This window comes from Argopecten irradians, chromosome 12, assembly GCF_041381155.1.
Source record: "Argopecten irradians isolate NY chromosome 12, Ai_NY, whole genome shotgun sequence".
In the NCBI taxonomy this organism is placed as follows: Eukaryota; Metazoa; Mollusca; class Bivalvia; order Pectinida; family Pectinidae; genus Argopecten; species Argopecten irradians.
This window is the reverse complement of record NC_091145.1, coordinates 18344476-18358365: the sequence shown is the minus strand read 5'-3', so window position 1 is coordinate 18358365 and position 13890 is coordinate 18344476. Positions and strand designations below refer to the sequence as shown.

The following is a 13890-nucleotide window of genomic DNA, read 5'->3' as shown; positions in this document are numbered from 1 at the left end:
CATCAATGAATGTCAATGTCAACATGGAGTAGTCAAATGGCGGTAAGTGTCACAATACCCGGATCATACACATGCAGGTGTCATGGGTTTGGTGGAAAAACCTGTACACATTGTGATATACATAACTGGATCTTATAAATGTCTTTGCGTCACAGGGTGGACAGGTACACAGTGTAATACTGACGTGAACGAGTGTCATAATAATCCATGTCAACATGGGACATGCCATAACGTAGATGGTAACTACACCTGTCAGTGTAGGAACAGGCTGGACAGGAAGGAATTGTGATCAGGATGTAAACGAATGTGAAACACAGCCACATGTTTGTCAAAACGGTGGGACTTGTCATAATACCGACGGAGGGTATCACTGTTCTTGTTCACCTGGATGGACGGGCCATACTTGTACGTCAGATGTCAATGAATGCCATCAACATGTGTGCAAAAATAACGCCACATGCATCAATACCCATGGTAGTTATAAGTGCCAGTGCACCAAAGGCTGGCACGGTGACACGTGCAACGATGATGTCAACGAATGTACTCAGCATAACCCTTGTGAGCATCACAGCCAGTGTACCAATACTAATGGAGATTACCACTGTAAATGTAACACATATTGGACTGGCAAGAATTGTAGTGAAGACGTCAACGAATGTAACTCTGCTAACACTTGCAATCATGGTGGAACATGTTCAAATCATAACAACGGGTTCTCGTGTTCATGTACAACAGGATGGACCGGGAAAACGTGTGAGACTGATGTGGATGAATGTAAAAATCAAGGCATTTGTCACAATAGGGGGCAATGCATTAATAATATTGGCAGTTTTAGGTGTAATTGTACTCATGGATGGACTGGAAACATTTGTCAAACTGATATTGACGAATGTCACCCTAGTCAATGTTTACATGGTGCTACATGCGAGAACTCTGACGGTAGTTTCAAGTGTAATTGTCCGCCTGGATGGACGGGTCACCTATGTGAACATGACTTGGACGAATGCCAACATAATACATGTCAACATAATGGCAATTGTACTAACACTGAGGGAGATTACACGTGTAAATGTGATGGACACTGGACGGGTAAAAACTGTACTGAGGACATCGACGAGTGTAAAAACAATCCTCCATGTCATAATGGTGGAACGTGTTCTAATCATGTCGGTGGCTTCTCGTGTTCCTGTCCCAAAGGCTGGACCGGAAAAACGTGTGAAAGTGACGTAGACGAATGTAAAACCAATCCACCATGTCATAATGGTGGAACATGTTCTAATAGTCAGGGTGGATTCTTGTGTTCTTGTACAAAAGGATGGACCGGACATACGTGTGGCAGTGATGTGGATGAATGTGAAAACCATAGACTCTGTCAGAACGGGGGTAAATGTATCAATACCAATGGCGGTTTTATATGTAATTGTACGCATGGATGGACAGGAAACCTTTGTCAAACAGACTTTAATGAATGTGAACATAATCCATGTTTACATCATGGTCGATGTCAGAACACTGGTGGTAGCTTCAAGTGTAATTGTCCGCCTGGATGGACGGGTCAACTGTGTGATCAAGACGTGAACGAGTGCCATCACAATCCATGTCAACATAATGGCAATTGTACTAACACTGAGGCAGATTACACGTGTAAATGTGATGCACACTGGACGGGTAAAAACTGTACTAAGGACATCGATGAATGTAAAACCAATCCTCCATGTCATAATGGTGGAACGTGTTCTAATAGTCAGGGTGGATTCTCATGCTCTTGTACAAAAGGATGGACAGGAAATACATGTGACAGTGATGTGGATGAATGTGAAAACCATAGACTCTGCCACAACGGGGGTAAATGTATCAATACCAATGGCGGTTTTATATGTAATTGTACGCATGGATGGACAGGAGATCTTTGTCAAACAGACTTTAATGAATGTCAAATTAATCCATGTTTACATCAGGGTCGGTGTCAGAACACCGGTGGTAGCTTCAAGTGTAATTGTCCGCCTGGATGGACGGGTCATCTCTGTGATCAAGACGTGAACGAGTGCCAACATAATCCGTGTCAACATAATGGCAATTGTACTAACACTGAGGGAGATTACACGTGTAAATGTGATGCACACTGGACGGGTAAAAACTGTACTGAGGACATCGACGAGTGTAAAACCAATCATCCATGTCATAATGGTGGAACGTGTTCCAATCATCCCGGTGGTTTCTCTTGTGTCTGTCCTAATGGCTGGACTGGAAATACGTGTGAAAGTGACGTAGACGAATGTAAAACCAATCCACCATGTCATAATGGTGGAACATGTTCTAATAGTAAGGGTGGATTCTCCTGTTCTTGTACAAATGGATGGACCGGACATACGTGTGACAGTGATGTAGATGAATGTGAAAACCATAGACTCTGCCACAACGGGGGTAAATGTATCAATACCAATGGCGGTTTTATATGTAATTGTACGCATGGATGGACAGGAGATCTTTGTCAAACAGACTTTAATGAATGTCAACATAATCCATGTTTACATCAGGGTCGGTGTCAGAACACCGGTGGTAGCTTCAAGTGTAATTGTCCGCCTGGATGGACGGGTCATCTCTGTGATCAAGACGTGAACGAGTGCCAACATAATCCGTGTCAACATAATGGCAATTGTACTAACACTGAGGGAGATTACACGTGTAAATGTGATGCACACTGGACGGGTAAAAACTGTACTGAGGACATCGACGAATGTAAAACCAATCATCCATGCCATAATGGTGGAACGTGTTCTAATCATGTCGGTGGCTTCTCGTGTTCCTGTCCCCAAAGGCTGGGCCGGAAATACGTGTGAAAGTGACGTAGACGAGTGTGAACTTTTTAACCGTTGCAACGGAAGTGACCTCTGCGTCAACATTAGGGGAAGTTTCCTGTGCTCCGGTTCATCGGGTAAATTCGTTAATTCGTTACCGTTGCTTGTTTGTTTGTTGTATTTTGGGGGTTTTTTTTCTTGGTTGTTTTTTTTTGGGGGGGGGGGGGGAGGGGAGGTGGAGTGATTTCCGGGATGTAAAGTTGATTTTTTATTCAGTTGGCCATATTAGTATGTTGCGAAAATCTGGTATCATAAGGAAATCACGTGATCAGTTCGTTCCAAATATTTCTATTTATGGATATACCCTATGTATTTCAGTGATACCATATATGTCATGGCACGAAATCTCTTTCATGTAAACAAAATGCAATATTAAAGTGTGAAGTTTTTAGAGAAATAGGGATAATATGATTAATTTTTTGTTGTTTTGTCTTGCCAATGTTGCAATATTAATTTCGTGTGTGAAAGGATTCAAGCCCTTTTAGGTGGAAAAACCTGTGCAGAAAGTACCACTTCAAACTATTCCAGTTCGACGTCTGCGATGGCATATTCCTATAGTAAGTGGCCTAATATTCTTCTGACGCAGAGCTAGTACTTCTTTTCTGTCGCCAATGATACGACAAATTCCTTGCTTTCCTGTAGTACATCAGATACGATGTTACGCCATTTGTAAAATACTGCTTCCCTTGAAATCTCTGTCCCTCATATTTCTCTACCAAAAGAATAATCAAAATAAATATTGCTTAAACTAACTGATATGAAACAAGGAACATCATAAATCATTGAGAAAATGAAGTAATTTATCAAACACAAAAGAATATTTTCTTTGTATTGATGCATTTAATGTCAATAAAAAACTAAATGGAAAAAATAAAAATACAGCAATATAACAAGTCTTCAAATATTGCAATTGTGTTTATCAGAGTCCTACGTTGACGCCATCAGCCTTCAATGTTCTGAAGATGCTTGGAAAGTTCACATTCATGTTCCTGAACTTTACAAGCGTCACGTTGATTTTGATCCGTCCGACATTTACCTTGGTGAACCGGGATGTGAGGGGTACCGGTCTGGAGACTTCCTAGTTATATATCAACAATATAGTAACTGTCTCACTCACCATAGTGTAAGTTCTCAGTCCTTGGTGAGTATATCTGAAGAAAAGGGTGTGGTTGTGAACGCACCGTGTCGTACTTCTATTTGATTTACTAAATAATTATTAAATATGATCCACCGCTAACATAGCATAAATGATGCTCATCATTTGAACAATAATTGGTGTTTAATCGTCTATATATGTATATGTCTAATTAACACGAAAAGTAATATCAAACAATTTAAATTGATTTTGGCGCATGTGCAATCAGTATTGTATTCCATATAGGACATACTGCTATGGATTTTGTCGGGATGCAATTAATTATTTGTAATATTTTTCATCTTGATGTAAAACTAGAAGTGCAAACTTTACGATGGTGGTAGTAGTGTAAAGTAAGTAACTTTTGTAAAAGAAGAAAGAGTGCTATTTCCTCTGCACCTGTTTTTGACGGTGTAGCATGCATCTTTAAGCTTTGACATCGATAATTTAAGCGATTATGCTTCTAGACCATTTTGACTTTCTCTTTACTTGTGTCATACCGGGTTGTTCATTTCCACACTTCTGATGAATTTAGGAAGCATTAGCTCCTATATTGATTTTGGATTAAATATGATACATCATTGAAGATTTGTGAGGTTAGAGTTATATACAAAATATGTACAGTGGAAGTGTTCATTAAAGTTACTTATATATATTATGAAGTATACATCTGGTATCGCTCTATACCTATCATATAAACAATCCAGTAAACATCACTGGGTGATCCTTCAAGGCCTTATTCAGACTGGATTTGAATGTGTTTATATTTGGAGAGTTTATTACATATATTCAGGTAGGCCATTCCAAGTGTTCACTGCTTTAAAATATTTTGAAGTATATTTTTCATTATTATTATTTACAATTCAAACATGCCTCACCACCTTTTTAGAAGGACTGCCTTAAAATCCGTGGTGGTTTTTTTTAATCAGCGCCAACAGGGAACGTTGTTGAAGTGACAGGGGTTAAGTCATAAGCTGTTACATCTCAAACGTTCTAAATTTTATATCGGTATTTAAAAAAAGACATCATCAAACTATAGTTGTATTTCTTTTTACAGATGACATCAGGAAGTGACGTCTACACCAATACACTGGTGTATGCTCTCCGTGACGCTAACTACAAATTCATCATTCGTGAGTTCCGGTTCCGGATAGATCTGGAATGCAATATGGCCAAACAAGTGACAGTGTCACAACATTTTATAGAGACAAATAACCAGGTGCGCAGGCGCAGCAATAACCCACGTATTTCCGGTCATGGCTATTACAATGTTCTAATGGCATTTTATAGGTAAGCTTTTTTTGTAATAAGCAGGGTTTCCAACGCTTATTTAAAAGTTATATGTGTCATAATTTTCATACTCACGAATCAAGAAGAGTTTTTAATATGTTATTCACCACCAAACATCACTAACATGTTGAGAATTACAATGCTTACAATGCATAGGTTTTAATTTTACTAAGTCAAATGAGTATTTAAAGTGGATTTTGGCAATTCATGATATATAAAGATTTTGAAGTACTATGATAATAAGGAAAATAAGAGCATGAATTTAAACGAAACAATATTCTTTGCTATGTCAAATGGCACCCCACAATATACCCCCTTTAATCAGTCGTTTTCAGGATTGAATTGCTATAGCCACGTGCATTTAAAGAAGCTCCACCGCCGACAGAGCATAAACGATCATAATTTGAACAATAATTGGTGTTTAATTATGTATATATATATGTATGGCTAATTAAAACATAAAATGATAAGGAATAATTTATTTTGCTTTTAGTACATACGCAATCAGTACTGCATCCCATATAGGACATAGTTCCACGAATTTTTTTTCAGAACGCAATTAAATATCTCCTAATAATTTTATCCTGATGTAAAATTGAAACTTTTCAATAGTGGTAATGATGTAAAGTAAGTAACTTAACTGTAGTAAAATACTAATTCGTTGTCTCCTGTTTTTATTGGGAAAATATACAATTTGTCTGCGGTGGAGCATCTTTAATTTTCATTGATTTTATAGAAATCCCCGTCATAGGAAATATTTCGAATGTCATTCGATCAACTTGTTCAAAATTGAGCTACAATTAATATGCAATGTACACCAAAAGAAGCAGGTGTAAAATTTGTATGTTTGATGTCATTCAATATCGTGTATCTTTAAATTCACTAGCGACTGTGTTCGTATTATTGTTTTTCCTATCTAAAACAAGGAATTTAAGATGCATCGTTAGTCAAATCAACTTTGTTTCCATAGGGATCCAAATTTCCTCCACCAAATGACTGGTCATTCTGTCATGGACACTAGTCCACTTCCAGTTGACATCGGGACGGATATCTACGTCAAACTAGCCACACACGTGACCAATACAGATGTGAAAATGAGGCTTGACGTCTGCTACACACTCCCATCTCCTGGAGCTGGAGACAGCCTCAAATTCTACCTCATTCGGAATGCGTGAGTAAAATCTATACAACCTAAGTTTGACATTTTGACCTTCCAGAGTAAAGTACTTCTGTTTTTCGCAGGCGATGAGGATTCTTATATATTATTCGTTCATTCTTTCGGGATATGTAGCCATCCGTCATCTTTTTTTTCAGATGTGTCACTGACGTGAACACTCGCGTGCTTTCCATTTTGCCTCACGAGACCAAATTCGTGTTCCGAGACTTTGAGTATTCAACTGATCTGCACAACTTGTACCTTTACTGCACCGTCACATTCTGCAACAGGACCGACAACTCGTCACTGTGTGACCAACAATGCCACCAGAGGTCGCCGCGTTCGGTCATCTATCCTGCAAACGGAAGATACTTACATAGAATATCGACTTCCAGGGTCATACCTCGACCTAATGTTAAAGGCAAGATTATACACAAATTTCCGCATGGAAGATGTAAATATAAAAAAGTAAAGATTCACAACATGTGATGAAATTCAACAGTAGATGGATTCACTTAAAGATGTTCCATCGCCGACAGAGCATAAACGATATTTATCATTTGGACAATGATTGATGTTTAATATACATATCTAATTAGCACAAAAATACCTATACAATACATACAATACTATGCTATTTTGTTGTCTGTGCAATCAGTACCCCATTCCATATCGGGCATATAGTACCAAGGATTACTTCGGGATGCAATCAATTATTTTAAATACGTTTACTCTGAAATAAGATAAGAAGTTCAAACTTTTTAATGATGATAATTGACAAAAGTAAATAACTTGTATCACAGAAGAAAAATAATACTTTGTTTGCTGCTGTTTTAATTGATAAAACTGACCATTCGTCGGCGGTGTAGCACTTTTAAATTTTTTCTATAAAGCACCTCTATTTTTCTACCAATATACAGTATGGCAAGTTGTCAGTTATTCTGGTGTGTCCAAACTTTCGCGATTTTCCACATCAGTGATTATAGTTTACCATGGCTTTCACAGACTGAATTTTCGCGACCACATCGACTTCCTATTAAATCGCAAATATCAACTACTAAGTACGATGTCCCGTTAAATCGCAAAAAGATCCCCCTGAAAACCAACTGCTAAGTACACTTTATCAAAAGGGTGTATATTTAATTTTGACGTTCTTCTATGAAAAACACTCGATCAGCTGATATTTCGAAATGAAATGAAATAATAAATTGACCATCGAATAGAATAACATTTATGTAATTAATAATAGAGGATTTCTTGTTTTTCTTTCTCAAAAATCCTTATATTTCATTTTAAAATTTTGCTTCATACATACATGACTCCTTTCTTTAAATAGGTCAAAGAACTTCTATACCGGATGAACCTGGCCAATCTGAGTCACACAAGCATACGGATGGCATCATCTTTATATCATCTGTTCTTCTGGTAGCGGTATCTGTGACATCAGCAATACTGATGATGATTCAGCTGCGTCAGAAACATGAACGCCATGATGACGACACAAACGACATATGACGTCTGAAAAAAAAATGATATAATAATGATACCAATTCATGAAATACTTGTTTACTTTAAATTAAACCTAAAGAAGGGTTGTCAATTTGGCCCCTCTGGTGGCCATGACCGATAAGCATTTTTTGTTTTGTTTACAGTCATCATGATATGACATATGATTAAGGTCAGGTCGGAGTCCCTTGTGAGTAATTGGGGGTTAAACAGAGGGAGGGAGTCAATTTTCTGTATTGTCCAGTTTAGCTAGAACCAATTATTGGAAATAAAACAAATTGAAAAATAAATCTTACTGTCAAAAATGGATAACAGTGAGCTAATTTTGTAAAATGCCAATTATGCAAGAATAAAGTTCGGGTATCTGTAAACAAAACATAATGCTTATCGGTCATGCCACCAGGGGGTCACATTTCCCTCCTTAAAATAAATCTAACGGGGTCATTATGATTTATGTACAGCTTAATTTATCTACACCGGATGTGACTGGGCCGGTATAGTCAGATTTCCGGATTATAACGGGTTTAATTAATATAAATTGATAAGGAAAATGACAACAACTTACTCCGGAATATGCAGGATCTGTATTAGACATGGACTGGTTTTGATAAGTTATACAGTACTCCGATGCCTATTTCTGATAAACATGATGTTTGGAATAAAAATATATATAATATAAAATAATATATTGTTTATATAACATTATTCGTGTAGTTATGATTCTTATATAGTATTATATAGTTTTAAAATGATTATGAGTCGTTCCTTCATGCCCATGATAATGTATAATCTGGGTCTAGTAATCAAACTCTTCACTCTGCATATTCACATGTTCTGCTTGCTACATTAACTTGGCCAAACCGAGGTAAGAAACTTATTGTGACGTCACAATGGTGAGTTGACTTTAATGCATTTTGACGTCATTAAAGTTGAAATTAAACATATTTTGTTGCCATATTAGCAACAGGATCAGGCACAAGTAATTTCTAACTTACAACACTCTCTCCATGACAATTTACAACTCATATAATATTTACATCTTATGATGGCTTTACTTTATAATAATTATATCACAATTATTTTCTTAAAGGGAAACAAATAAGAGTAAAGAAAGAGATACATAGATAAAGAGAGAGAAAGAAGAGCGGATATAACATCAATAGATCACATGTTATTGACAAACATTGGGACATTTTTTTATATACAGTATACTAAAGTAATTAAAAAGAAACTTTGTACCATCCAGTACAGTCGACACCTCAGAAACTATCGCAACCAAAACTTTCATCTTGTTTGTGTGTGTAAGGTTGTGTGTGGGTGTATGTATTTGTGTAATATGTATATATGACATAATTAGTTTCTTCCTCTTTGTTTTGTTGTTATATAATAATTCAATTCAAAAAACACTTCATCCACCTAAGGAAAGGTTTATATAGGTTGTATTCACTCCTTTTGACTTATAGTCCGGGGCCTCAGCAAAATCCTGTCGATACAATTTGTTGAAATGAAAATGAAATACGATGTAGTCAGGACAATCTTCGTACATCAAACGAGCATGTTGTTTTAACATTCTGACCTTGTACAAAATAGGATTTTATCCTCAGGGTCTAGTTGTTTAAAGGGTTATTATCCATAGTTTAACGACAAGTTTCAAATCAAAATAAAAAAATTTCTGCAAGATTCTTAAAAATTCTATTGTATGCCTTTCTTACTTATTTTGGTCAAGATTAATTTTCAGGTTTTTCAGCAGATGAGAAATGAAAAAAAATACTAAAAAGCCATTAATATAATTACTCTTGAACAACTAGACCCCCGGTTGAATTACGATTGCCTATTAGTTTTTATTAATGCATGTTTCTAGGTTTCGGCTTAAAAGTTAACGCGTTGAATATTCTCATCCAAGATACATGATTAAAAAGCCATGGTGTCTATCACTTAAAAGAAATGCATTATAATTACTTGTGTAAAGGACAACAACATCCCTCTTACCACTCTTGGATCATAAAGAGTGTTACCAAAGCAGACAAAGGTCGATTTTCTTGGATAACATCTGGACAGTGTCAGATGAGCATAAAACTAAAATGAACTGCCTCAATTATATGGTAGGTGGTGTTATGAAGTATGGATTAAGGACGTTCCGAACAGTGATCGAATGCGCCGTTCGTTCGGACCTCCTCGGGTCAACGAGTGCATTCGGAACTGCACATGAAAACTCTTTTGTGACTAAGATTATGAAGAATACCGATCTATATGTTATCCGTCTAACGATATCTTACATTTTAACGTTAAAATCAGGATAGTATAGTCGATAAACGGCGTATTTGTCGATATTGTACTTAGTTCGGTTTGCCGAAAGCTTGATACCGGGTGAAAATCAAAGTTTGTACGGTAGGTGTAGGACCTAGTTTCGACAAACTAGAAAAAAATAATGTTGTCAGATCTTTGAATTTGGCTAGGCTAATATAACATGAAGCTACATGTATCTTTTGAGAAGCACGTTACATAACTCATACAAACGGACTGATATATGCCGAAACGGTCTCGATCTTGTACTGAATAAAATGAGATTTCATAACAATCAAGTGATTAAAACATTTTCTGTTCTACTCCGTTAAACTGTGAATATTTGACACATAATATACATGTGTTTTAAGAGAGATGCATAATTAAATCAAGATATTCCAATTTTGCCGTGTAATCCTCTAGTATAAAACTACAGATACAGAAATATTTTCATCTCCATCGCCCTACCCCTGCTTTTCATTCAATTTGTACAAGCTAGTATATTTCATGAATATTGCGTATACATGTAGATGTCTACATGTATCATGTTTAGCTAATATGATCCTCAATAAGCACTAACACGTTCGGAAACAAGATTTTATTTACTGTATACATGTACGATATAACATTGGCCTAACTACTGTAATAAGATGATGCGTGTATTTCCCGTTTCGAGAAAATGCATGGAAGTACTCTAATTAAGTTGATCAAATACTTTATGTAAGCTAGTGTCAACATCAGTATTATATCTGCGATATAGAAACTAAACATGTACATGTAGGCATAAACTAATTATTTTCCTGTCTACAGTAATCAGCTGAACGTAGATAGAGGATTCAGAATAAGAGATTTTTTTCTTATGCGTACACTTGCCGTATAGTTTATATCGAGGCTCCAAAATCTGTTTTAGTTTACTTCGGATAATAAATATGTATCTACATTTCTTAGATATGCAGATATCTCCTCAAAAAACATACAAAGACATACAGTTGTGTATGATGACATCGATTTTATCGACATTGTTGTGATCAAGTTTAAGTTATCAACTTCGATCGTTGTCACATAGACGCTTTTCATCGTTACAATTTTGGCGCCAAATTCAAATTTATGCTTAAATATCTGCCTCAAACGACTATTGAAGCTAAGATATCTTGACGATAGAAAGATAGATTTTGATAAAATATTTTTCCGCTAAAACAATATAAAATCATGGATTGTCTAAAGGGTAATTAAAGTAGAATCTTTACACGGAATTTCCCATATTCATTTTTCAGATATTATATCCAGGCAAAATAATGGCTTATTTGTGCCATTTCTTAGCTTTGTATAGCATCAAATCGGTGGCATCGTGACATAAAATTAACTGGTATAACACTTTATATTATCAGACTATTACACTTTATAATATTCAATATATAAGATGTTCTTTATAAAAATATCACCGCTCGATTTCGGTCAAATAATATAATTGTGAAAAAAGTCAATTTTTAGGGGGTAGGGGTATAGAAGGGCTAATTACTCAAAAATTCCACGGTCAATTTTTTTAATATTCTTTTATCATAACCCAAACACCTGTCTTATTATGTGGACAAAAAATAAAGAAAATTAAACGACACAATTTTTTGAAATTAGATTTTTAAGTTGAAATTCAAATGCAAAAATTGGGCCTTTTCGCATTCGCGTGAAAAATTCACAATTGTTGTATTTTTAAGAGTGAAAACGACATTGAGGTCATTGATCGCCATATAAACTTACATATTAAAGATAAAAAAAATGTGGTTGTTTGTAATATTTCAGTCAATTACCAAGCTTTGAAAATATGTGTGTAAAATTGTATTTTGAGAAAAACAGACGGTGAAGTAGGGTTATTGAGAGTACAATATTTCCAAAACCGCACGGTCAAATTTCAAATAAAAGCCTTAATAAACAGTTTATTAACCAATCTTTCAGTGAGCAAATTTTAAAGAAAATTAAACGAGGGGAAATTTTTGGGCCTAACTGTATCGAACCACCTTAAGATTATCAATGAATTATGTCACAGATACGATGTTGTGGGTACTTGATTGTGTACATTCAACGAGTGATCATCAAAATCACAAATTCACCTAGAACAAGTAATAATTGGGATATTAGTTGTTTGAAGTCAATTAGAGAATTGCATATTAGTAATGCGAAGAATGTACTGCAATACGTCTGTTCACTGTTGCTTGGACCTGGTGATGTGTTGGCAGATGTCAGGAGGGATGACCTTGCAAAGGTAATCACGTTTTTTTCCAAATATGGTTGTTTTTGGTTACCATAAAAGATTTTCATATACACATTTTGACCCAAATTCAATATGACGGTCATCTGGATGACATCATGACCGGAGGTACTCGTCATCTTTTGTTCTTATTTTTGATTAATTTATTCTTTTTTTCATGTGCAAATCATTTAGAGTTATTTGTTCACCATTCCAAAAATTAATATTATCTTTGATTTGTAACTGTAATCTGTATTGGCTACTGTTGTCGTTTTGGCGGTTATCTTGGATTTAATCGTTATTTTTAGCCCACCATCTTATATTCATATCGCCTTTCGTCCGTGGTCCGTCCGTCCTTCCGTCTGTTCGTCCTTCCGTCTGTCCGTCCGTTAACAATTCTTGTTATCGCTATTTCTCAGAAAGTACTAAAGGGATCTTTCTCAAATTTCATATGTAGGTTCCCCTAGGGCCCTAGTTTTGCATATTGCATTTGGTAGCTTATCGGTCAACAAGATGGCCGACCGGCCGCCATCTTGGATTTTGATAGTTATCGCTATACATCAGAAATTACTGAAGGGAAATCTCTCAAATTCCAATGCGTAGGTTCCCCTTGGATCCTTGTTGTGCATAGAACCTTTGGGACTGATCGGTCAACAAGATGCCCAACTGGCCGACATCTTTGATTTCAACGCTGTTTCTCAGAAAGTAGTTAAACGATCTGTCTTAAATTTCATATGTAGTATGCTTGAAAAAGTTTGAAAAGCATGGAAAAGATCCCTCTTCCCATTGTCAGACATAGATCATTCTTTGGTGGGCGCCAAGATCCTCTGGGATCTCTTGTTTGATTTGTCTTCAATGATTTTTCCAATTATAAACATCATGTAAGTTTTATACAATATTTGTCACATTTGATCAAATAAAAGAAAAAAGTCAAATTATGCCACAAAATGTTGTAAAACCCTGGGCAAGCCTCGGGTATTACAATGTTCAACATTTTGTGACCCTCGAGTATTACAATGTACAAAATTATGTGACCCTCTGGTATTACAATGTACAACATTTTATGACCCTTCGGGTGGAATATTCCTATCCTCCTACCACATATGAAAGAGTCTTGTAGTATCAGTATTATCATGATACTCTGGAAAAATAGAAAACATTTCTTACATAAAACAAGAATTTTGAGAGTATTGCTGACGCAATACATGCCACCGGTCGGTCCCACATTTTCAGTTAGATCAACTTCTTAACCCAAAATCAACCCAAGCAATGTTTCATCATAAGCTACCATTGTATGACATCTCACGATATTCCATCAATCTCTTCTAAAGTTATCGTCTGTAAACAAACATAAAACACAATCTATTTTAGCAAGAGTGACCATTGATGTTGATTTTTTCACATTTTTTCTTCAAAATCA

General features: G+C 36.0%; 1 protein-coding gene across 2 annotated transcripts; it reads left to right on the top strand.

Annotated features, from left to right (window-relative positions):
* The first annotated feature begins 231 nt into the window (after positions 1–231).
* On the top strand, positions 232–8376 carry LOC138336645 (CUB and zona pellucida-like domain-containing protein 1). 2 transcript variants are annotated; one of them, XM_069286169.1, is made up of 7 exons: positions 2504–2935; positions 3362–3415; positions 3782–3981; positions 5051–5283; positions 6254–6454; positions 6598–6860; positions 7776–8376. In XM_069286169.1, the coding sequence occupies exons 1-7, from the start codon at positions 2650–2652 to the stop codon at positions 7952–7954; spliced, it is 1416 nt and encodes a 471-aa protein (XP_069142270.1). In that variant the 5' UTR covers positions 2504–2649; the 3' UTR covers positions 7955–8376. The 2 variants fall into 2 exon arrangements, 1 of the variants encoding a protein (XP_069142270.1); XR_011210447.1 differs by lacking the exons at positions 3782–3981; positions 5051–5283; positions 6254–6454; positions 6598–6860; positions 7776–8376 and having other exon boundaries at positions 232–2935; positions 3362–3414.
* Positions 8377–13890: the final 5514 nt, after the last annotated feature.